Source organism: Sceloporus undulatus, chromosome 1, assembly GCF_019175285.1.
Source record: "Sceloporus undulatus isolate JIND9_A2432 ecotype Alabama chromosome 1, SceUnd_v1.1, whole genome shotgun sequence".
NCBI lineage: Eukaryota > Metazoa > Chordata > Lepidosauria > Squamata > Phrynosomatidae > Sceloporus > Sceloporus undulatus.
This window is the reverse complement of record NC_056522.1, coordinates 196,773,725-196,799,956: the sequence shown is the minus strand read 5'-3', so window position 1 is coordinate 196,799,956 and position 26,232 is coordinate 196,773,725. Positions and strand designations below refer to the sequence as shown.

General features: G+C 40.5%; 1 protein-coding gene across 10 annotated transcripts in view; it reads left to right on the top strand.

The window, feature by feature from the left end:
• The window catches only part of MFSD6 (major facilitator superfamily domain containing 6), a 61,339-nt gene extending 35,660 nt beyond the window's left edge, over positions 1 to 25,679 (top strand). For 7 of the 10 annotated variants that reach the window (XM_042446396.1, XM_042446392.1, XM_042446398.1 and 4 more), the window contains 5 exons: positions 3,458 to 3,555; positions 14,836 to 14,997; positions 17,198 to 17,296; positions 21,136 to 21,416; positions 23,312 to 25,679. In XM_042446396.1, the coding sequence (XP_042302330.1) occupies positions 3,458 to 3,555; positions 14,836 to 14,997; positions 17,198 to 17,296; positions 21,136 to 21,416; positions 23,312 to 23,482 (811 nt within the window). In that variant the 3' untranslated portion in view covers positions 23,483 to 25,679. Of the gene's footprint in view, positions 1 to 3,457; positions 3,556 to 14,835; positions 14,998 to 17,197; positions 17,297 to 21,135; positions 21,417 to 23,026; positions 23,083 to 23,311 lie in introns of all 10 variants that reach the window. The other 3 variants (XM_042446401.1, XM_042446400.1, XM_042446402.1) reach the window with 3 other exon arrangements.
• Positions 25,680 to 26,232: the final 553 nt, after the last annotated feature.

Genomic DNA, 26,232 nt, shown 5'->3' with positions numbered 1-26,232 from the left:
ATACAAATCCCAGTCCTCCTTTTCTCCGCTGTAGCCCTCCCACAACACAGCCATGGGATAGTGGCAGAGAAAAACCCAAATATTTCTCTATAGTTTGACACATAGCGATTACATCATCCTCAGGGACCTCTGGAGAAATCGAGGGATGAGGCCTGGTTTTTTTTGGGTGGTGGTGCTTGCAGGGTCAGTAGAGAATTTGCACCTCCTCCATGTCCAAAAAAGTGTGCTATCATGGCATGCATGGGACTTGCATGACTCCCTAACAGGATGCCAGCCATCATTTTATGAAATGATGAATATACAAATAATGTTACTGAAAACCCTGTTTCTCTAGTTTAGTTTAATAACATAATAACAGTTAGGTTTTCAAAAATTACACTTAGGGCCAGATTTGTATAATCTTCATGTAATTTAATTACTTCCTGCCAGGCATTTCTTAGCACATGATGATTAAGATTTAATGCTGTGTAATAAATTTGCAGGTGCTCTGTCTCAAGGGATCCTTTCTCAAGGCAGTTTTTCTGCTGATGAGACAACAAATGATAGTACAACTCCCATTCCAATGCCTACATCACCTCCTAACTTTTACAAAGTTATCTTTTTGTTGTTGTTCTTTAAAAAGGGACAGTTCTACAGAGGGTTAACCTACCATCCTCACTGACACATCAGACGGGGGCCCGGGGGGGGGGGTCTTCACAGTGGCTGCTCTGGAACTCTTTTCTGCAGAGGCTAGACTGGCCCTTTCCTTGCTGTTGACAATTGTAGACTTTTTAAAAAGAACAACTACAGGCTTTCAGAAACTGGCTTATTTTTAACAAAAGTGCTTCCAACAGAGCTTTTCATTTTTTAAAAAATGCATATTTGTAATGTTTAATTGTTGCTGGGAGAGTGACTTCCTTTAACCATGTGGAAATGTTGCAGAACAATGCAAATATTTGATAGTACAGAACGCCAGTGTTGCTCAGAATCAAGAGATTTGGAAAGCATTCTGGAAAATCTTGGAACACATTCTTAATTGCATTCTCCAACCTTGGACATGTTATGGAAAAAATAGTAATAATAATAAAAAAAATAGTTTCCTCCTAATAATCTTGACCAAAGGCATATCATATTTTTTCATGTTTGAGTTACATTCCCAATAAACCATATGACTGAACACTTTTTTGCCATTTTTAATGGATAGAAGGCTGCGTGGCTATCTGCTGAACACATAAGACTTCACTGAAGTCACACAAATCAGGCATTTTTCTGTTTTCCACTCTTCCTGGTCAGTTTGAAGTAGGGGGTTGAGGTTTGATTGCTCATGGAGTGCACAGGGACAGACACTAAACTTAAAGCTGAGCAACTTTATTTTCCTGTACATCAAACCAAAACAGTTCTTCACAGTTGCACAGGCTGGTGGGACAAAGGCCTTTGTACCATATCACATCAGAAGCTGGGTAGAAGGTTATGTAAGTGCTGCTCAGTGCAATGCATATAAATATTATAGCATCATAATGTTTCCTGAAACACACATTTGAGTTGTCTTTTGGACATAGGGCTGAACATCACACATACACCAGAGGATAGAAATGTCACTTTATTGGACCACATCCCCCCCTCCCCCAGGTAGCATGGACGATTATGGGGCATTGTAATCCAAATGTAAATTTTCCAAGTTTTCCATCACAAATAATCCTGCCTCTGATATTATAAGTGCTTGTCTCAAGCTACTGTTGGCATCAGTTTAAAGCTGATACTCAACTATTAGTTGACGAGCAGAGTATGTCACCTTTTATGCTCATTTCTAAACTGCTTTCCAACCCTTTCTTCTGGCATGTTTCTGTTTAGTGCACAACAACTAGCAAGCATTTTTGTGCTGGTGTTTTTACCCCAAATAAAGCATAACTGAAGAACAAAACTGCCTTGATCCTGAAATTAAAGCACTTCCACTCTATAGTTCTAGCCTTTGAACAGCAAGTGCTCCCATCTCATACTTTAAAACATAATTCCACTTTCTAACTAACCATTCTTAACAACTGAAGTTTTCAGAGTACAGTACTGGAACATGGGACTTTTCTGTCTTAAAGGTTCAACCCCGTCTCCACCCCCAGTATGTGTACCTTTACAGGTCACATTTTAAATGTTTAGTCATTGCCATGTAAAACAAGTACAGACACTGACCCAAAAGTAGAAAAACAGGATCTTTTCAGCAAAACACAAAACTCTGGTTGTTACTGGGCTACAAGAGACAGTGCTGTATGCATATATTTTTCTGCAGGCTGTAACCTTCAGGGAAAAGGAGAAGGCCAGAAATCACTATGTGTTGTGGCATTTCATCAGTAATGAGCATCTTCTACATTTAAAATTGCAAGTCACAGAATTTAAAACACCAAAATGGAGCATTATTGCTCTGTAAGTCCATATTCCATTAACAAACTGGACACTAGCTGCATATTTTATTTTATGGATTAAACAACAAGGGGCATCTTTGAACTGAAGCTAATAATTATTGAGTTGGTGGATGTTAATTTCAAGCAGTCTCTCTATTAGAATAAATGAAATATATGTGTGTATTGTAACACACTGGCTTAGGATTGAAAGTGAACTAATAATTTACCCTTGTGTGAAGGTCTGAACTATTTCTCTTATGGGTTCAGAAGATAGCCCATGAAATTAAGCCCGTTTTATGAATCATTCCTTCATTCCTTTAGCAGAGACCCTCATGTCTTGTAAAAAGAAATGACTGAACTTCAGCTTTTTGCTGTCTTCACAAAAACACTTCTGGGTCCACAGTACAGTAATTGCTTTTTAAAAACCTGAATGCTACAAGCCACTGGCCTGTAATACAAAATACATGCTGCTCCCTTCATTGTGCTGTTGCCTTAACACCCACAGCACCAGGCTTCAGCATGAACCAGCAATGAAAATGCCCCCCAACATTTCACAAATGAAAACCGGGGCACTTCTGGCTAGTTAACGTCAGTGTGTAATCAAAATGGCAAATGTTATTAATGGGGAGGAAGCGATAAGATAGGGCTGCTGCTGAGGGCAGAATTAATGTAGTTTGACGCTGCTTTAATTCACATGGCTCCATCCTATGGAATCCTGGGATTTGTAGTTTGTTGTGGCACCAAAGCTTTGACAGGGAAAGCTAAATATCTCTCAACTCATCATAATTTATCATCATACCCCCCAACCCATTATAATCTCAGTTCTTGAGAAGAGGCCAGGCCTGTATTATGACTGAAATACATAATTTTAAAAAATATGTCACAAGGTTAATCAAGTATGAGCTGTTCTTTCTTTCAGTTTCAAGGTTAGCTCTCAAGTTGATTCACTATTTAGTATTCCACCCAAAATAAAACTGTGGACAGAACTGTTCTATGCTAATAAGGATTTCAGTTCAATTATGTTACTACTTGTAAATGTAAATGAGAAAATTGCCAAAGTCTTTTGTTCTTCCCTGCCTTTCTAGAGTCCTGTATATCGGCCTTGCCTGCAACACAGCTCGTTATATTTACATTTCTTATTTGGAGAACGCTTGGACTGTTCTGCCAATGGAAGTACTTCAAGGTAAGAAGGCACTGTACTTCAGATCTTGTAGCGTAATAACCAGGTACTTAAATTATTCATATTGCTTGCTGAGCCATAAATTAAAATCCAAACCACATTTTTGCACCCATCCCATGGGAAATAACCCATGGAATCATTTCCTTTCCATTTCATTGTGACCTCGGAGGAAATTTTATTCTGCTTGCCGAAGGAAAATAAGAATGAAAACAAGGCCTGTTTCTTCAGCTGACCTAAGATTTTGTCTGGGACTTGAACTAAGCAAACAATCAGATGGCAGCACACACCTCGTAACTAAACAAAGAGAAGAGAGGTTTGTGCCTGCTGCACATAAAGCTTAGTTGTTTCTCTCTGTAAGGGATTAATCTTTTAAATTCTGTTGCTTTCTTTTGGCTACACAACTGAAAGGAGACCATTGGTTTGTAACCCTGGACTCAACAAAATAAGCTGCTCACTTAATAGTCAGGAATAACCAGTTCATTTAATTACCAGTCACATTCTCTGATCTAGAGTGAAGGTCAAGGACCAAACAGCTGGTCTGGGGATGGGGGAAAGCGCAGAGGCATGACATCTCAGGCATTCCTTATTTGTGAGACTTGTTGGGGTGCAATGGTGATTAATTAAAGGAGTAGAAAGTGAAAATAGGAATTTGCAGCATGTCAGTGGGGATTACTGCAACAAAACAATTTAAGTCTTGTAAAGGAAACGAGGAGTAGTACATGGGGCTGAACGGGAAAGTAATCAGGTAGGAGAGGCAGAATGAGGACATTTTCCCCTCAAATAAAAGATCTATAAAATAGAAGGAATTTTCCTTCAGTCCCCAAATTTCTAGCATTATAGAGAATGAGACTCTGAAAATCATACATGCCTTGAACTCTTAGATCAAGCATGTGTGCATTCCCTTGGTAACTTTGCCTGCACCTTTTCTTTGGATACCTAAACTGCATTTCTAAATGCTCTCAGCTGATTTTTTACTGCAATGATAGAAATTTGGGGACTGAAGCAAAATTTTATTTGGGGCCCAAAATTCTTATTTGGGGGGATACTGTATTCTCCTTGTTTTGATTCTGTTGTAGTGTCCTGGCTCCAAGTAGTTTAGGGCTTAGGGTAGAATATCTACTTTGGTGACTTTGGATGCCTTAATCTCCCTCATGCCTCTCCCAAGCTACAAGCTGTCTTTGGGCATTTCATACAGCATTGGAGCATTCTCTTGCACAGTTAAGACAAGGCATATGTAAGGCCAAGGAGCAGACTAGCTATTAGAGATTTCTGCATTTGGATTACAAATCTCATTGAAGTAATATACATTGCTTTAGTTTGCTAGAGAATGGTGAATTAGAGGCATCATTGGGGTGTGCAGGGTGTGCAGTCTGCACCAGGTGTCACCCCAGAGGGAGGTGTCCACCCAGTGGGGCAATTCACCCAGACAGACTGGCACGACTACTGGGCGAGCGAAAAAGGGCATCACCTCCCTTTCCTGCTCACCCAGCAGCTGCATCAGACCCCACATGGGCCCTCTGGAGGCTGTAGCACCACCACCCTCAACAATGGCTGCTGCTGTGGGGCCAGTACCTTCAGAGTCTGTCTCCCCCCACCCCAATACTGGGTGACACCACTGCAGCAGAACCACTGCATTGATCTTTTAAAGACTTACGTTTTAACACCCTGCCCCCTTCACTGAGAAGGAATGGGGTGGCATAGTACAGCAACAGATCTTGCATTTTTTTTTAAATGGAGGAGGGGATGATTCTTCATGAGCTATAGTTATCAGACCTGGGGAGGGATAAAATGGAAGATATTGCGAGTGCATTGCAGGGGATGGGGAAAGTAAAGATTTATTGGTTTCCCCCCACTTACACAACTATATGTTGTTTCACTGACATGACATGAACATGGAAGGATGCATACCAAAACAACATGTGTGTAGACAGTCCACCACAGTTCCAACTGCAGCATCTGTTGGAAAAGCAATGATTTGCTGATGTTAGGAGCTGGTGATCTAAAAGATTCCTTTGTCTTTAAGGTGCTTCTGGGCTCTTTGTTGGTTTTGCCGGCAGAGAAATAATAGGGCTTATCACTCATGTATCTATCCTTGAGGCTCCTCCTTTTGTTTTGCATTCTTGTGTTTCTAGTTCCTCCTGTGCCCTGCCTTGAGTGAAATCCAGAACCAGAGCTGTGAATATCAAAGGAGGTTTCAAGAAAAGAATAGAAAAGAAAAAGTTTGTTGCAACAAAAATAGCAAAGTTTTTTGTCACCATAAAGGGTAGAAGCTTTATTGTAGGGATACTGTACACTTTCATATTGGATTCTAGCTCATGAGTGATTTTGTCCTTGGCATCAAGTATGAACATTCTATAGCAGTGGTTAAAAGGTATAAACTAAGCCTAGGAGGCCTGGGTTCAAATGCCTTATATAACATTGCCTCCTTGGATCCCATGCTGGAATAAATGAGGGATATAAAATCAAGTAATCAATCGCCACTGTCCATGACATGTGAGACACACTGGTCTGAATGTCACAGGTGGCTCTGTGGGTGGATATTAAGTTGAAACTGATGGTATTCTCATTTCATCCAAACTTGTGTTTAGCCTACAGATTTATGGTTGCTACAAGCAATTTACTTCCTACAGCTTAGGAATGGTAACTGTACTAGCCTTCCAGATATTGTTAGAGTACAACTCCCATTATCCCTTAACAATGGTGTCACCAGGGCCTGGGGTGCACCCCCTGGAGTCATGCTGGTTTGAGGTTCCATAACAGCACACGGACGCGGGAGGATGCTGAGTGTACGGCAACAGGTGACAAACACAACTTAGGGAATTAGCTCCACCGAGAAACAAAACTGAAAATGGTTACGGCACCACAAACGTAGTCCTGAAAGTCCTCGTGGCTCTCGGGCCCCTCTTTTCCTGGGTCTTCTTCCTTGAAGGCTGGGCCTTTAGACCCTCAACTCGCAGGCCAACAACGTCCTTGAATATCCCACAACAGCCAGGGCCACAGGTTGATGACGGCCCGAGTTTGGAAAGGCTCAGTGATGCTGTCTCTGGCCAACGGGTGCACTAACTGGGCAAAGAACCCTTCCGCTGGGGCTTCCTGATTCTCCCCTCTCAGGTGTCTCTCCCCGTGGCCTCGTAGGTGTTGTCTGGAGACCTCAGCGGCCCACGTGTCCTGGCCTCGGGCCACCACTTCCTCCTCCTAGCCGGTCCCCTCGTGTGTGCCAGCTCCTCCCCCTGGGTTGGCCCTTCTGGCCCTTTTCTACTCTCCGCCCCACCTAACCCTCACCTATCCACAGCTGTTCCTCCTTGTGCTTGCTCCACCTCTGCTTCCCGGGTGTCCTCCTGGTCCCGCAGCCCATCGTCTCCAACAGCGGGACACCAACCCGACTCCTCCCCTCCTTCCGCCCTCTGACAAATGGCTACAGAGGTTGATGAAAGTATGATTCCAGCAATGTTTGGGTTTTCTCATCCTGGCATGGTTAAATGAAATGGCAGGAAGTCAAGTGTATTGCAGGTACTATCTTCATTGCCATATAATTAATAAAAGAAAGCCAGTGGGGTATTGTAGTTTTAATGTTGGACTAGGAATCTAGAAGACTAGAGTTTGAATCTCTGCTCAGCTATTAAACCCATGGGTGACCCTGGGCAAGACACATGTTCTCAGCCTCAGAGGAAGACAATGGCAAACTTCTGAACAAATCTTACTAAGAAAACTCTGTGATAACAACACACAGCATAATAACAAACGTAGGGGGTGTACAGACCAGCCATTAAGGCTGACCTGGGGGCAGAGTCCAGGCAGGGTGTCCGCATGATACATGCCCCGACTCAGCCCCCAGGCCAATGTGACACCGCATGCCGCACCACACGACACTCCTCTGGCACTGCGTCTACATGATGCACTGCCAAAGGAGCGCTGAAAAGCCATGGCACCAGCAGATATGGTTCCCTTTACTGTGGCGCAGAAAGGAGTAGCTTTTTGAGGCTCCTTTTTTTGTCACGGAAAGGCAAGATCAGGGCTGCAACATGTAGGTGCTGTAGCCCCAATCCAGCGCTAAAAGGGGTGGCCTGTACAGCCCCTTAGACTTCAGTAAGATGGGAAGTAAGAGGAAGGAGAGGAAAAAATCTAACCATTTAAAGATAAGAAAGGAGAGGGACTGGGGTGATGCTAGGATAAACCAAACCTCAAATCAATGAGATGGCTGGATCGTGTACACATTCTAAAATTCTGGAGCAGTTAGCATGTCTAGGAGCAAACAACCACTGGTGCTTTCTGTAACTGACAATGGCATCATATAAGAGTCTACTCAGATCTTTTGAATTCAGTGGGTCTTAGTAAAGTAAATGTGTTTCACAGGGGTGGGAATTGTGTAGTTCTCCAAATGTTGTTGCATTGCAGCTTCCATTGGCTCCAGCCAGCAAAGCCAATGATGTGGAATGCTGGGAGTTACAATCCAATGTCATCTCAAGGGTGACGCAGTTTACACTCCTAGTGTATAGAATTGCAAAGTAAAGGTAGCTTCAGTGGGTGAATTGAAAAGCTGCACAGGTGCACAATACATTTTTGTATAATATTGTATTTAATTTCAGCAGATATGAAAAAAGGAGGTCAAACCAAAAATGACAATATGGAGCTAGAACAGTGGCAATGAGGGTTTGTTCATTGGTTTGTTTTGCAAAGTCGTGCTGGAGATTGGACAAACCTATCTGGTAGACCAGGTGTCTGAAGCAAGATGCAATTTGCTATTTATGTATTAATTTTGCAAGCCTACGCAGGAAAATGCTGACGAGTAGCAGTCGTACATTGTAAAATCAATGCCTCAAGGGTCTTTTGATGCTAAAGTCAGAAGACTTTCAGCTGATACTACTTATTTAGCTGATTAAATACTCTGTGAATGGATGAGAGAATTGGAGAGGAAGATGGGTGAGGCTTGGTATTTTGGATTTTTTTTTCAGGGTGGCTGAGAATCAGTTGCTTCAGAATAAAACATTATAGGGCTTTTTGTTAAAGCATCTCAGTAACATTTCAGGACAACTAGTGAATGTCATGAACAGTTTAGTGAAAATCAGAAGAAAAGCTCAGCTTTACTCTTAGTATAAACTCACCATTGCTTTTTTTGGAGGGCAGCATAATACAGCCATTGGAGAAGTAGTAGTGAATGCCTTTTATTCACACTATAGGGCAGCAGTGGGATTTGCCTGATCCTCTAGATTTTGTTATATTGCAGCTCCCAGCATTCCTATCCTTGGCAAAGACTGCTGGGATTTGCAGTCTGATGTCATATGGAGGGTCACATGATTTCCAATCCTGATTTAGGAGGTGGTTATGACTGTTGTGCACAGACTCTCCCTTCCACGGTGCAATTATCAGTATTTCTCTCCACCATCCTTAACAATGATGCTCTAAGTCTTTATGTCAGCACCAAAATTTACCAGCTTTTGCTCTTAGCAGGAATTTAATTTTTAGTCCAGTTAGAAGCAAACTATGATAAGCATTAACTATTATTAGTCATGCAGGTATAATAACTAATGACAGTTAAGACCAGCAAACTAAGAGCTTCTTGTGCATAAAAGAGGAAGAGATCAATGAAGGAGGACATTGGATGTCTTCTTTAATCATAGTGAAGGGCTGCAGGTACTCATAAACCTGCAAAAGGCCTATGCATGAATTAATTGTCTAAATCAAGAAGTAGAGAATCTTATTTGGCTCTGGCCTAAATTCTAATTTGGGAAGGTCTTTTAAGCTACAGTAGTGGATGAGGCTAAGAGCATACATGGGACTGCACACTGTTGCCACTGGTTAGGAATGCTGGAGGTTGCAGTCCAGCAACATCTGGAGTGCTCCATCATGCAGTCACATCACTGAGGTTGGTGTCACCTGGTGTGAGAAATAATGGTGTCACTCCCACCCCCATTGACATCTTCCCATTTCACACCATACAGAATCCTTAGTAATGCTTTTTTGCATTGCATTAATGTTACTAGTAAATTATAATTCCCATATGCCACTGAATGTAATGCTAATAGTTGTGACATAAACAACTAGCAAGATTAAAATTGTACCTTCGCATTATAGCATCATATGCACAACCTAAATGTATTTACATTTACATAGTGAAAAACAATGTGATGTTTTAAAAGAAAAATTTAAAATAATTTTTAAAAATTAAACATTTAAAAATAATTTTTGAATTAAATTTTTAATTTTAAAATTTTAATTTAAAAAAATTCTGGGCCTCTCCTCACTGAGCTTCACCCCATTCCCACCATCTCTTAAAACATTTTAAAAGGAAGCAGGTGAATACCACAGCTCGTTTCTGCCCAAAAGTAGGTGTTTGAGGAGCAGTGGTGTCACCCCCCCCTCTTTTAAGGTGTCACCTGGTGCAGGCCGCACCCCCCAAGTGATGCCACTGCCATCATCCTCATTCCTGCATTAGATGTTGCAAAGGGAAATTGACATAGGAGTACCATTTTCTGTAGTAGCCCTCAGCTCCTAGGAATCTATCCTCTTTAAATTTCCTGTGGCACAGGTTGCCTCTGTGTTTCATGGGCATATCCACCAATCAGAATTTTAAGCAGCTCACCAGACGGCAAATTGCTCAATTCCATAAGGATGAGCTATGACAGTTTAAGAGGTATCTGCCTAGATATGATATGGAACAGTTTTTAAAAAGGAAACTATAAAGGTATCAGGCATAAGCATATGGCTCCAACTTTGCCAAATAATTCCTACATAGAATTAGTTTGGGTTGTTGCTGCCTATTTGTGTGTCCATGTAGTAGCAATTTAGCTCATCTCCTTTTAAAACCAGTGGGAGTCTTTTGTACTTATACCCACCAACTGTCCCAATTTGGCAGGGACAAGCCCTCTGTTCTGCTTTTTCAGCCGTTTAAGAATGTTAAAGTTGCTTTCTCCTCCTCTTGTTTCCCCCCTTGTTCTCTGCTTACTTTAGTTGCTCCAAAAGCACAAAAGTACTTTGTATTCAACTCAGAAGATGGGAGAGGAGAGTAGAAGGCAGGATCATGCCATGTCCAATAGGCTCAGACAAAAACAAGCTGCTACAACATCTCCTGTTCTTCCCCATTTAATAACTTTTGCCATGTTGATTGCACACTGATGTTGCTTGGCCCAACATATGTCCAGGTTTTCATCAGTGAAATGCTGGAAGGAATGCTGTATTTGTGATCCTGGAATGAGATTAGTTGTTCTCTAAGAGCCATCAGCTTCCTTTCATCATTTCCTCCCTTTATTTCTTGGTACATTCTGTTCAGGCAGACAGAATCAGTAATTAAACATAATTTAATACACACCAAATCCAGATGATGCCACCTATAGAACTTGCAGGTGCCCTTGAGAAGGAGCTATTCAGAGTATGTTACTTAGGGACTTTGCTGAATGGGCCATAGATCATATTCTTTGCATACAGAAGGTCCTCTGTTTCATTCCTCTTTTCCCCACTTCGACCAGTAAGGAATCTTTGGAGTGACACTGCAGTATTGCCTAAACTCAGCTGATGACCAATAGAGCTAACACTGCATCTAGGTCCATATCTAGGCAGTGCAGCACATTTGCCTCTAAGGTTTGTGTCATTCTCAGCCAGAGCTTGGAAGTAACATGGTATAAGAAACAGCTTGGGTCTTGAACCTTGCACTCACCAGTCAGCATCTTCTGAGCCACAATGTCTCCTGTTATGCATTTACTTGTTACTTTTGGAATATTTGGCAGGGATCATTTTGTAGGGTTTGGGTCTGTATTTTTAATATTCAAGTATATTTTTGTAAACAACAACAAAAAAGGCAAACATTTTCCTAAGACCTGACTAATCTATTATTACCACATTACATCCAGCATCCTGGTAGTGACATGTGTGTGTAAGCATAGCTTGGGTGTCCCTTTTTGGATGGAGTGGAGAAGCCTATTTTCTTGCCCTTGTGTTCCCTCCAAAAACCTCCCATCACCTGGTAACTGTCAAGTTCTGAGGTGGGCCCCTGGTGCTATCACTTACCAGTGGGGAAGGCAAGACATTTCATTTCTCCTCCAGCCAATCAAGCTGAAACCAGTGGTCCTCATGGTCTGAATCACTTCCATCTTCCCATGGATAACTGGCAGCAACTGGAGCCCCTTCCTGGGCATCACCTGTCAGGTGGTGGTAGGACATAGAACTACATCTGCAGAGCTATGCACAGATGTAGGATCTCAGACTATTTGTAAAATAAGCACACAACTTCCCTTTTGTAAAGAGATGGCTAACAAAGTACTTAGGGAGGGTGGAATCTCTAACTCTGGTTTTACCAGTAAAGGTTGGGCTCATAGCAGTAGTGTTTGGATGATGGGCTCACTGCAACTAGATGCCCATTCACTGCACTAGTTCTCACTTTCATTTTTCTCTTTGCAAAATCTATTCCTTGCTGTCCACTTTGGGAAAAACAAATGTGGTACTTCAGATTCATGTTAGAAATAGCGGTAGACCGAATCCAATTCTTGCCTGACTAACCTGGGTCATTTGTGAGACACAGTGACAATTTATCTTGAACCTTTGCCAGCACTGAGGGTGGAGAAGCTAGTGCCACTTGGCAGGTGAGTAAATCCAGCATGTAAAGACATGATGATTCAGAAGAGGTTTCACTCATAGGACTAAGTTCCTTCTATATCTCTTTCAAAGCAGCAACAAAACTTTTCCATGCCTGGCTTCTTTATGTTAAGGCAAAGGTCTCCAGTGAGGTCTGAGCCTCAGGAGGATTCAAATCTGTTCCTTGGAATCCAGGTTCTCATTCCAACAAACCACCCATTTCACAGACAGGCAAAACAATAATTCCTCCAAAATTGCAGTCACTGTATCGTTAATGTTAGTTCATTCTGCCAAATTTCCCCAAACAGAGAGATCACCCCAGGCACACACAGGAACAACGTAATAGTCCTATACTCTGCACACCCAAGAACCACACTGTGTATCAGGATCATCCACCATCCACCTCTACATATTCTCCTTCTGGATGACTTGTTGGAACAATGGTTTTGAAAAGATACAAAATGAGATGGGGTACTATAAATAAGGCCTTATCTATAAATGTTTAAAAGGGTAACAGATAGAATCATACAAAACCCATATATACAAAAGATACAGAATAAAGCATATTAATAATGGCAAACATAATAACAAATATGCAACAGAAAAGAAGGCTGAGAATAGAGTGAGCAAAAGAGGGAGAGAGAGAGCTCACTACAAAGTTAGCCTACTTAAGACTCGAAAGTTTATTAGAGCTATGCACATACAGCTGCAGGTCATCTGTGTTCTCAGTAGCTCTCCATTAACCCTGTAATGGTCATTAACCTTATAATGGCTCAAGTGTAGAGCTTGTTACTATTCCAACATGACATACACATAAACTCATTCTCTCTGCTTCTGTTACACGGGTATGTCCAGAGACAAACAGATTTTTGCTCTATTCACCCACCATACAAGTACACGCACATACACACCATCCCTCCCATCCTTCCAACCTTCCCTACTAGCCCTTAGGCACCCTGTTGCTTCTCCAGCCCATGCTGGGTTACTCTGTGGCCTTCTACACTAGCCTCTGGAGTACCTGAGAGCTCCTCTTCCCCAGATTTCTAGGCAGACAGTGGGAGACGGGGAGGTTTCCTTTCTTCTTATTTGGTCTGTATGTACTTAGATGAGAGGGAAGTGGGGGGCATGCAGAGGCTGGTGAACTGTAAAGCAAATCCCTTGCAACTGTTTACAATCTTCACTGTGTAAAAATACTTCTCGCCTCACATGAGTCCTAAACAGAACTTGGACAGTTACTTTTAAGAAGCAATTCATTATTACTCCATCCCTGACATGGGATTGATAATTGCTGTTACAATTATGATTGTTTTAAAAGCTTTTCACTTATTAATTTCTCAAAAGTAATTACTTTTTAGTTACTTTTTAAAACAAGTTGAATTATACAAATTGCAGTATGAAACACATTATTGTAAAGTCCATCTTTTTTGTTTTCTTGAGAAATGAAGGTTTTCAGTATAGCTTTTAGGAGGGTGCTGTACTGTTTTTATTGTTTTAATGGTGGTTTTTGAAATTATGTTATATAATTTTTAACTGGATGACTAAAATTGTTTCCATTTCAATGTTGTTCATGTTTTGTACTGTATCTTGTGATTCTGTTCTATTTTAATTTGTAAGTTGCTTTGAATCCTAATTTGGGAGAAAGGTGTATAGAAAGACGGTGGTGGTGATGATAATAGTCATAATATCTGTTACCTATTTCAGGCCTCTTTGTTCAATTTGAGTTTAGCTGCAGTCCTCACAATCCCCACAAAGTACTTTCTGTTGGCTTGGTCTCTGTCCATTAAACAACGTGGCTCTGCCTGTACTGGATGGGGTTACACTACACCTGAAATCTCAACTCGCTGTTTGGGTGTTTTGGACTCTGATCCTGGATGTCTAGGTTTAGCAGTGGCCAAGAGTGCATTTGCACAACTAAAACCTCTCTGCCAGCTTTGCCTATTCTTTCTGAGTTGTCAGATTTGACTACAGTGACACATGTCTTGATTACATTCCATTTGGACTACTGTAACACACTCTACATGGGGTTGTTTTTGGAAACTGGAAATGTCAGCACTTCCAAAATGCAGTCCAGACTATCTGATATAGCCTATCTCCCCATAAAAACCTGCTGGAGTTTTAGGATTTGCCGAGGAAGGCTTTCTCTCAGTTCTTCCACCATCACAATAGACTTGGTGAAAACGTGAGAGAGAACCTTCTTGGTAGCTACTCCCACCCTCTGCAACTCCCATCCTCAGGAGGCTAGGCTGGCCCCCTCCCAGCTTTCCTTTCGCCAGCAGGCAAAGGCCTTTTTGTTTAAGAAGGCTTTTAATGTGTAAAAGCTGCAAATGCATGGGAGCTTCTTATTGGGATGTGTGTTTTATTTATTTTTAAAACTTTTGTATGACTTTTAAATTATATTATACTATTAAGTGTGGAGATTTTTAATTGTTTTTAAGATTTTATTGTTAAGGTTTTTAAACTGACTCTCTTTGGGAGTCATCTTGAGTCCGAGGAGAAAGGCAGCATAGAAATGAAATAAATAAATAATGTCGATATGAATCATCACAGTTGCTTGTCTTCTGCAGATGAAGCCATGGCGGCTGTCATCTTGAGTACCTGCACTTCAGTAGTTTCCATTGTACTCATTGACATAGACATTGTTATCTTAGCAGCTGCAACATGCATGAATAATAGTAATCTACAAGGTGCTGTGCCTCATAACATCTTCCTTTCCTGTAGGTGTGACCCATGCTGCCATCTGGGCAGCTTGCATTTCTTATCTAAGTGCTGCAGTGCCTCCAGAATTGAGAACCTCGGCTCAAGGTATCCTGCAGGGTCTTCACCTTGGCCTAGGCAGAGGATGTGGAGCAATGATTGGAGGAGTGCTGGTCAATTATTTTGGTAAGAGAACCTTAGCTCTTTGTACACCTTTCTTCCATTTTGGATATTGGCTTCATACCCACCTTCCCCATTTGGTCATCTCAATGTTGCCATCACTCTTCAGTTCTTTTTCCTGTTCTGTGTACAAGTTTTGATAGCCAGTGTGGTATAGTGATGGAGCAGAGGAGATCTGAGTTCAAATCCCTGTTCAACCATGAAAATCCACTGGAGGGCCTTGAGTGAGTCACGTTCTCAGCCTCAGACCTTGAACAAGTCACATTCTATCAACGCCCTCTGAACAAGTCTTGCAAAGAAAACCCTAACCCCAACAGAGGCCAGCAGGGCTGCATTTGGCCTGGTTGGTCACAGGTTTTTAAGGCTTGCCATAATACAAAGAAGAGAAGACCATTGTAGGAGCAGAATAAGATCTAACAGCCCTTTCACACTGCACAATTTTACTACTATGATTCCACTTTAATTGACATGGCAATATCCTATGAAACCCTGGGATTGACAATGTAGGGAGTGACCTTTAGAAGTTTTAGCCAGGAAGATCCTCTGGTGCCTCATAAAATGCCACTAAATATAAAACAAAATACTAAAGATAAAGCAAGAACAACTTGTGAACTTTACCCCATTGGTTTGCATTGCAAATCTTCCCTCTCCTCACTTCTTTGTTCGTTCTCTCTCCTCATATTTCCACCACAGTACATTTTCCCACTGTTTTTGTCCTAATAGTTCCTGCCAAATGAAGCAGGTTGTTCTTCTTTGTGTGTCTGGTTGGTTTATTGTCTGTTATTGTCAGGCCTCAGCTAAGTAAAACACTACACAACAAAAATAAATAAACAAATAATATATGTATGTGTGCCCCCGCCCCAACTGGGGAATCTTAACTTATTTTAATCCTTAGCAATCCAAATGAGAGGCAAGATTATTTCAAATCTCTGAAACCTAAGATGGTCTTAATAATACTGGCTAGAACTGCATACTTATGAATAAGGCTCACATTTCTGCAGTGTCCATAGATACCAGTTTTGGTGACTAAGGTAAGACATTTCCCAGTCACTACTTATCCATTGTGACAACCACAAAGTTAATCAACTATTTTCTGTCCTTTATTGATAACCTAAGGTTTCCCAAGATGACCAGTGTAGTGTACTGTAGTAGCTTGAGTTTTGGACTTGGCTCTGGTAAACGAGGGTTTGAATCTGCACTCAGCCATGGACACCCACTGGGTGACCATGGGCAAGTTACAGTCTTTCGGCCTCAGAGGCAGGCAAGAGCAAACCCTCTCTGAACAAATTTTGTTAAGAGAATCATAACAAAGGGTCAGATTAAGTAGGAGTTGTCTTGAAGGAGTTGGCATAGTAATAATAGAAGATTTAAAACCAGGTTTCATTCCAAAATGCTCTGTGGCTGTCTGAATTATGGACGAGATAACAGTCTATTGTAGGAATAGGCAGACTTTAGGGCTAGTAGGATTTGCTTTGATTTTTTTCTAGAATTACAAGAACTATCAACAAAAACTAATAAAATCCTACAATGTCTTATAACTGAATTCAGCGGACCTTATTACACATGGGGTTTAAACTGCAATTTTAGAAAGATATTAATTAGTACCTTTGGCAGTACCTATAACACAATGTGTTAAAATAAATGGCCTCCAATAAGCTGAGTACTCATTTTAGTAACCTACAGAAGGATGCTGAGTGGACCTTGGAGGCCATGGGATCAAACTTACAACCTTGTGACTGCAATACCAGCATTTAACCACCATGCCAACAGGGCACCCTGTTTTGCTCCTTTCCCACCCTCTCCCCTGCTATTCACAAGCAACTTGTTTTCTTATTACTACTACTACTGTTACTATTACTTTTTCTTTACTTAATTGCATTTCCATAACTCTAGAATTGTGTTACAAACACAAAACAAAAATAAAAAAAAGTGTGCTTGATAGGGCATAGGACAGAAAGACGAGATTAAGGGCTAAGATGGAGCAGTCACAGCCTGTTTTTGACTAACATGAACTGGCGGGGAACTATTTCTTGTAAAAACTTCACCAGACTGTGTCTCACGTGGCCCCTAAGGCTGTGTGCATTGCTTCAGCTGTAAGTCCCAATGGAGACAATGGGACATTCTTTTGAGCAGACCTGCTTGGGATTGTGCTGTAATGTGGTCACTGCAATTGAATCAGAATGTGTTTTTTTTTTCCCCTTTACAGGGGCTGCATCAACATTCAGAGGGATAGGAATGGCCTGTCTTGTGATCCTCTTGCTTTTTGCTTTGATCCAGTGGCTGGCAGTTCCTGATGAGAAGGAAGGTAAATAAACAGCTGCTTCTTTGTGGTTTTTGTGCATTGTGAATACCATGGGCTGTAGGCTATATTGCAGAACAACAAACTGACAAAACCACCTCTGAATATTTCTTGCCTAAGAAAACCTTATGAGGTTGTCATAAGTCAACAAGCGACTTCAAGGCATATATGTATACATGCATAGGCAGTGGCTTATTGCATCACCTGTGGATATCATAGTGGGTAATCACTGTTGTCACATAATGACAATAGTTTCATTTATTCAGAGAGCTAGTAATCCTCATGGCTAAATCGTTAAAACATAGTCAATCAGAGTACATGGAATGACTCCTAATGAGTATCAGTACTAGAATCAGCTGCCTGGAAAACTGAATCACCACAAAAAAAGAGAACAAAGAGAACAACTGCAAATGGATTAACTCTGCACATAAAATACAAAAATAGGCAAGGATATTAACATACACAGTTCTGGATAGCTAAATAGCAATATTTCCTCATGAAGAGTTACACATTGATTGTGCTACATAATCCCTGTGCTAAATACACAACTCTGTGCCCAAACTAGGATGCATCTGCATGAGCAATGGAATCAGATGGATAAACTGAATAAAGACATAAAGGCATTTTACATCAAGGAAAAATGTCCAGCCACTACTGTAGTCAAATTTACACATGTGTAAAACACCAGCATCATTCCAGCTATTATCTGATGTCTGTGAAATAGTGCTAGCTATTAGGCATCAAACAGGTTCTTCATTTGGACAAACTTAACAATGTTTGGAGAAACATAATATATTGCAGGAATGTCTTCAGTTTATTATTATTATATTCAGGATTTGTAAGTTATAAAAGGCACTTATGGGATTCAGTTAAGAAGAGGTATTAATTCTATTTAGGAAACAATTTAGTAATTATAACCTCATTTTTTAAATTAGCAACACAGAAAATTATCACATGGAAATAATAACAACAGTAGCAATAGCCATGAGCTGTTATACTAAACATATATTTATAAGCTACTTGTAATTTTAATTATAGCTTCTTGTATTTAGGCACTTGTAATTTACCATTTCTGTATCCAGTAAATGGAAGCTTTTTGTGTAATATACTTCACTTGTAACTATTAGCATATTGCTATATAGCTATCCAGAATTCTGTACTGCTAATTTTCTTGCCTATTTTTTGCATTTTATGTGCACAGTTAATCAGTTTGCAGTTGTGTGTTTTGTAGAGGTTTTTGTGGTGGTTAGTTTTTCAGGCAGCTCATTCTAGTCCTGATATCCTTGTTAGGAGCCATCACATGTTGCTGGTGTTACCTTGTTCACTTGGTTCAACTGATAACTTCAGTATTTTAGGACTCAACTTGGTTTTTTATGTTGCTTTCTTCTTTACAACAGAACTTTGCATGTTGGGCAGCCAGAGAGTTTGTCAATATAATATGACATTTTAATAGCAATTATAATTTCAGGGTAGGCTGGTTTAAACCATGTTCATGTAACCAAATAACTTTAAAAAAACAGCCCTGCTTTTTAAATTGATTATTGATATTTTAATAATAATTATTTTTAATGATTGATATTTAATAATATTTAAAATATTATTACTATAGCCCAACCCACTTAGTGGGACAACCACTGTTTGAAATTTAACATGTTAACTTTAATGGTTTATTGGCAGTTGCTCATTGTTAGACCAGTATCCAATGTCAGTTGTTTCTTGTTAATCACTTTATTTTTATACTTTAAAAATTGCCATTCAAAAACAGATCTTTCAATTAACATAAGTTCAGCCAAAACAACTTGGATTGTTGAAAGAGCACTTTTTAAAAGAACAATTATTTAAGCTATTGACTGTAACTTCTAAATTGCATTTGGCTAATTAGTTTCCTGATTTAGTCCTATATTGGTGTGGTCCAATACTCCTATATATAGACTATCAATTTATCAATTTAATTCCCAACATTTTGTTGAAAGCTTGATAACATTGGATTGTTAATGTTAGAAAGCATTAAAACATGGTTGATCAAACTTTCTAATACATGAAATAGTATTTCACAGTACAGTATTAATAAGCAGGGTTCACATTTTTCATTAAGACATCAGTGCAGAAAACTGGTTTAAACAACAACAGCAAAAACCATTTAAACAACAAAAAAACAACAGCCCCTGGGATTTTGGTGGATTCTGTTGTTTTAAAAAAATTATCATAATTTATTCCCTGCCTGTAAAATAATCTGATTCAAGGGTAAGGGAAGGGCATTGGCCTCTTGGCTCTGCAGCATCCTTTGATGTTTTGATGTGAAAGGGCCCCAGGAATCAAACAGCTTGTTAAAAATAAGTGTTGCCCCATAATTGAATTTGTCTAATGTATAATTCAAAGATCTTTTAAAATATAAATAGATTCCTGACAAAGCGAGCTGTAGAAAGAAAAGAGCTCTTGATCTCTCTCACACACGCATCTGAAGCGTATGGAGTGCTGAACCATTGGACTTTTTAACAAAACTTCTGCCATGCCTTTAGTGTACTGTTTAGTTTTGTTTTTCTGTCCATTGATACTCTTCAGTGTTTGTTTGTGAAGAGATCTTCCTTTTGGAAAGAAAAATGGCATGCTGAACTGGAAGTGAGATGAAATAGACTGGTGAAAGAAAGCTCGAATAGTGTGCTCTCTGCCTCCTTCCCATCTTTCTTTCCTTCCTTGAAATTGCTCCTTGTTACACCTGGCTGCTTAAACTGCAGAGATGAGGTTATCCCTATTTTCTTTTAGGTCACGTGCAATGCACTACTGGCATTTCCAACCAGAAAAGAGTGAGAAACCTTTGGCCCTCCAGTTTTTGGATTGCATTTCCCACCATTTATTATTGTCATTGCTAAATAGAGCTGGTGGGAGTTGTGGTCTAAACAGCACTACTCAAAGTTGTGGTCTGTGGACTGATTCTAGTCCGTGACCCATCAGGCACTGGCACAGAACATGTTTTTAGGAAAGATAGAAATTGCCAGCCCTGTGCCTTAGGAAGCCTGGAAAGCACAAGTCTAAAATACCTAGTGTATGGGGGCTTTCCCTCAATACCACCACAGCAGCAGTGGCAAGTGCCCTGAACCCCTAGCACTGCTGATAGTGCTTTCTCATGGCGATGGTGATGATTAGCCCACCTGTCTTCTGGTGAGCACAAGGTGGCTCTCCTCCTCCCCATTTTATCCTCACAACAACCTTGTGAGGTGGATCAGGTTGGGATAGAGTGTCCATATGAGGGGCCAGAGTTATCCAGTAACTTTGATGGGTTATTGGCAACTTGAGCCTGGGTCTTAAAAATCCTAGCACAGCTGTCGCTTTCTCCTGCCATTCATATAGGGCTCAAGATGGGGGTGTGAGTTTGAGTATGAAAAGAATGTGTACAAAAGTTCTTGGGCACTAGGAGTTGTTGGTATGAACGCGGATAATTCTTACTGTACTGTGATCTAGTGAGGCTTGTGGGCCATCGGCAGCCTTCTCTGTTGTGACTCCCACCATGTGGAATGGTCTCCCTAGTGACATTATTCAGGCTTTCAATTTTGTGTGTTTCTGATACTAGCTGAAAACACATCTGTCTGTTCAGGTACTTTTCCGATAGCTTTCCTACTTGTCCAGGCTATCAGTTGTATCTTGCTTTTGGTTTTTAAGTGGATTTTATTAGTTGTTACTTTTAACTGCTGGTTCCATTCATGAGATGCATTAGGGTTTTTAGAAACAAGAATCAGCATGGAAATATTTTTTTAATAAACAAAAACAGGAAATGTTGCCACACACACACACACACAAATCATTCTGTTTTGTTTTGTTTGCTTTGGTGGACTTTTTTGAAACTTCAGAAAAGACTATGCTGGCAGAAAGGATCCCTGTGCCTTCAAGCCCTGTGCCCATTGCCACGATTGACCTTGTGCAGCAACAGATAGAAGACATCATGCCTCGCCCCGAACCCAGGCTGCCTCCCAAGAAAACAAAGCACCAAGAGGAGCAAGAGGACACCAACAAGCCCGCCTGGGGAATCAGCTCTTCTCCCTGGGTTACTCTCGCCTATGCTCTCTATCAGATAAAGGAGATGGTTCAGCTCTCCAAAAGCAACCAGGCCCTTGAGAACCAGCCTTTGCAGGTAACCCAGCCACTGGTGCGTAACAGGTATTTCTAGGAGGGAAGTGGGTGCACACTTGCCCTCTAAAAATTTAGCATTGAAAAACCTAAGAGCTATTCTTAAATTGAGGTAGGCAAAGCATAGCCCTCTAAGAATTGTTGGGACTGCAGCTCCAAGCAGCCCTGGGCAGCCTAGCCGATGGCAAGGAATAATGTGTCTCCTCATAAAGCTTCTGAAAATCTGTTTCCAAAGTGTAGGGGACAACTTCACAAAGAGTATTCTTTATGGACAGTTTTAAACAAAACACACACACATTACCACATGAAGAATATTGCTTCCTTAAACATATGTTCAAGATTGGCTGTGGCTCCCACCACATAAAGATAGCAGCAAACATATGTTCAAAACAGCTCCAGTACCTGAATGGAAGACTTTTCAATTCAACAAGCTCTTGTTAAGAGTTTATGCCCCATTACATTTCCCATTTCCTAAACTTCATGCTACAGAGCCAGAAGGGAATTTAAGTCTCATGGAAAGTCAAGAGAACTCTGCTTTTGGTAAAGACCATAAAAACCAAGCATTCCCATATAATCTGGCTCAGTGCACATAACTAGAGTAGAAAGGGTTCCAGCCCTGCTTTGGACAGACACAAAGCCAGGCTCCTTTGTGAGTGGTTAGTAGAATATTGACAACAAAAGGGATGATTATGTTTCAAGAAGGCAGTGGGAGTCTGTTAACACTGCAGCTCCCTGGAAATGTCTGTAATAAAGGTTTTGAAAAACCTGGTTGGCATATATCTGGAAGTGTCTATTCTAATAGTTGTAATTCTTCAGTGTAATGGTTTTTAACGTGGTAGTAAATTAGCACTTGCTTAGCCAGATACCTTCTAATCCTCCACTTTGTTTGTTTTGTTCTAGTGACGGCTGCTTTGTTTTTAAGTCACATTAGTACATACAAAGAATAAGGCACTGCCCAGTGAAACTTAGTAATTCAAACCACTTGGCAGATTTGTTAAAGATAATTAAATGTGGCCCATCTAGGGTGACAGAAATAACAGTGCATTAATCCTCAAGGAATCAACATCTCATTCATTGTTTTGTCCTAAATTAGGCATCCAGGTTTATAAAAGTTCTGGAGGAAACTGTTGCAGCCATGAGATGCAATGTAATAAAATCTTCATTGACAAGCTAATGTCCTTATACTGTACATACTGTCTTACCGATAGCCTCTGTTCAAATTAGAATGAACCTGCTATGGTGTGTAAGGTTTGTTTGATGTTTGGATTTGTGGAAGTAATTTTAATCTTGATCCCTGAACCAGTATATATACATATTCTGGAGGAGAAATTAATTTTAGAGAAAACCATCCCCTTGGCTGTTGTAACAGGCAGGCACACACATACATTAAGAAAGGCTGACTGCTTAGTCAGCCTGCTGAAATATTCATAGTTCTGCTCTAGAAATAGCAAACTGCTGACGCTCCGTGGGTCTACTGCAAAGTAGGTGGGAAATATGACAATGAAAAATAGGCGCACCTCCATTAAACAGGAGTGTGAAATGTGTTAACAAGCCACTGGAATATTGGAAATTGCACACGTGGATTTCAATACTTTTTTTTGTCTTAAAATACAGTCAGTTTTTTCCCTCCATGCTTCTTGGGGAAGATCAGTTAGGAAAAGATAAAAAAGGTAAGTTGTGGTTGTTATTGCTGTCATCTTGCTGTCTGACATGTTACCTGGATATGACAGCTTTCTGTATTGCTTTTATGCTTGTGCGCTGTGTCATGTACATACGACTTGTTTTGGTTGATGAAGCTGCCTGGCTTACCTGGAATGGCAGAGTACATGTTTTTATTGGGCATTTAATGTAAAAAAACCAAACATCTTTACCTGTGATTTCCCCCCTTCTCTGTCCTAGGCAGCCAACAATAGTCATGGCTCTGCACCAGGCAGCCCTCTGGATCAAAGGAATAGTGACGTATCCAGAGAACCTCCCGTACCTACAGCAACTCTCGAAGACCACCCCAGCCCAGATTGCCCAGTTCCTTCGGAGAATACTGCTCAGCCTCAAAAGGAAGGGTGCGAATAAGACTTGGTTTTGCATTTACCATTGCATTGAATCTTGCCCTTGTGTTCCGAGAAATGCCGAAACGGGAGCTTGAAATTGCCACTCCCTTTACCTCAGTGATGGTAACCTGATGCAGCACATGCTTTTGAAATATTTAAGGCCTTTTCTGTGGCAAAACCTGACAGGCCTGTTTTCAGGAAGGACTATAATGCCTAGAAAGGGTAGGCAGGAAAAGAGACTGAGTTAATAATAGCTAGCAAAGGAGCTCAGAAATCTATTTGAACACTCCTGCAATCTATATGGAGAGGTGATTTGAAGTCCATTTTTGTAAAAACAACCAACCTTCACTTAGTGATATTTGATATATTTTGGGGAAAATATGTTTTCACTAAAAGAAAATGCTTGCTTCAGTTTCTGAGGAATGGAAAGCTGCATTCCATTTCCTCTTGCTTGAGGCAAATAATATTTTTAATTTAACTGTTGAGGGAAGGGAAGAAGAGGAAAAGCTCTTAGCTGGTTTTCTTCATCTACTTTAATTTATTAGGAAGCAAGGTGGCTTCCTATAAGAAAAGGTGCACAAACTACTGAAGCACCTGAGGAAAATACAATAGTTACATGTCTAAATGAAGGAGCAGCATAGAATTCTGTCTTTTGTAAAGACTTCTCTGAAATGTTGAATAGCTTTTGGCTGTTGAAAGTCCCTAGTTAAATGGTTGTTTAGAATCTCAATCAAAACCAATATATTTTATTTCACAGTGGTCTAAAGCTCTTTATTTAATTGAGGGAGTTATAATCTTTATTTACAGAGTGTATTTAAAGTGCCTGGGGGCTGGGGAAGTGAGGGATATAATTCTTGAGAGTCTAGGTTAAGGAAAGACAATATTGGTAATATAAACATAGTGGGATGGAGAGACTATCATCATAGGCTATGAAAAATTTATCTGCTGTTTTGGGTGTTTTACACCAGTGCTGTTAGTCAAAACACTGACATTTTCACATCTTCTGTTTAATGCCGCCCTGCCCTTTTCGGTGTTAGTTGAACCAAGTTCTCTTACATGCATGTTAAGTCTGGCTAGGAAAAGAAATGTTAGCCCTTTGGATCAGAGGGTGTCTGTTAAAAGCTTTCTATTTCATTAGGCACCTCTCATTAAAGAATAGACGTTCACATTGCCTTCTCTATGAGACAATATGGCACCAAGCCAGGGCCTTTTCACATCAGAGTATAGTGCGATGATTCCACTTTAACTATCATACCTGCATCCTGTGGAATCCTGGGCCTGGTTGTTTAGCAATAGCAAGTACATTTCTTGTTGCATATTGTTTGGTAAGAGGCACCAGAGACACTTCCTGGGTGATAACTTCAAATACTCTTCCCCCTAAACTGCCAATCCCAGGGTTCCATGGGAGGTTACTGTAGAGTAAAAGGATCCCAGGTGACAATAGTTGATTCTAACCCCAATGTACCACAGGCAAGCTAATAAATGTCCTGGCACTCATCTTTGTTCATTGCCCCATAGTGGTTACTGGGAAAAGGCAACCAAGTATCATTCCTTGTAATCAAAATCAAATTATAGCTACAGGAGACTAGTCCTTTGGAAAGACTAACAGAAATAAACTGCACTTAGAATAAGATGTCAGATACACAGATCAGGGTCTTGTTTTTGTTTATAAGCAAAACTGCATGTCGCCTTATTTGGTCTTGAAAGCAGAGCATGTGAACAGGCATGTGAGGAAGAAAAAGGCATGGGTGGCAGAAGTCCATATCCCTCAACCAGCCACACGGAGTATTGAAAAATGTTCTCATTGCATAAGCCTTAAGAGACTGTAACAGGCTTTATCCATGGATACTTGGGACCAAACACCAGAGAATAGTCACTAGCTATTTTTTGCACTTCAACTTAAATGTACTGTACTGTAAATTTCTCATGACTTGTTTAAGTGTCCTTTCAAAAACAAAATCAGAAATGTATTTATTATATGTTCATATATCTATGAGGGAGGATAGAATATAAAGTACCAAGAAGAGGTAGCAAACAAAAATGGTTATTCATAAACAGAATGAAATATTAAAAACCCTCTTTCGGCTAATGTGTAGAGAATTCACCTGGTAAAAGCTGTAGTGATAATCTTTAATGTTCAGCACCAGAATTGTGAAGCATTGAACTTTTGCATTATGTTTACACTCCAGAAATTGTCTATTAAACCTTTTCCTTCATTATATGTGCGCAACGAATGGGTCTGTATTCACACACTCACACACACAGATGTTTATGGGCTTTCATGTTTGTGAAATTGTGAAGATGTAGTGAAAGAAATAAAATTCCATTGTATATGTAAAAACATCTAGTGCTGACTTGTATAAGTTCAGACTTATGTAATGGTACTGCTAAATGGAACAAACACGGGGAACAGGAAAATGTACAACAGGGGCAGGAATCCTTGTCCCTCATATGGACTCCAGTTCCCACACTCCTTCATCAGTGGGTTATCCACAGAAAGGCCAAAGATTATGTGCTCACTGTTTTGCTCTTTGTCCTGTCACTGCAGTTGTTATTTTAAAAAAAAACTGCCTTTCTGCATCCTCCAGCTCAGAACTCTGCTTCTTCTCTGGCCTGTGAGTTAGCCCAGGGCTAACAGTCTCTGCTGAGGAAGCAGAATGATCAACAGCAGCAGCAGCTTTCAGTCTAGTGAGGAAATGAGTGACTGAGCAAATACAAAGATAGGATGAACACATGGCAGCCATGGTGGGGGCAGGAGAACTGTTCAATGGG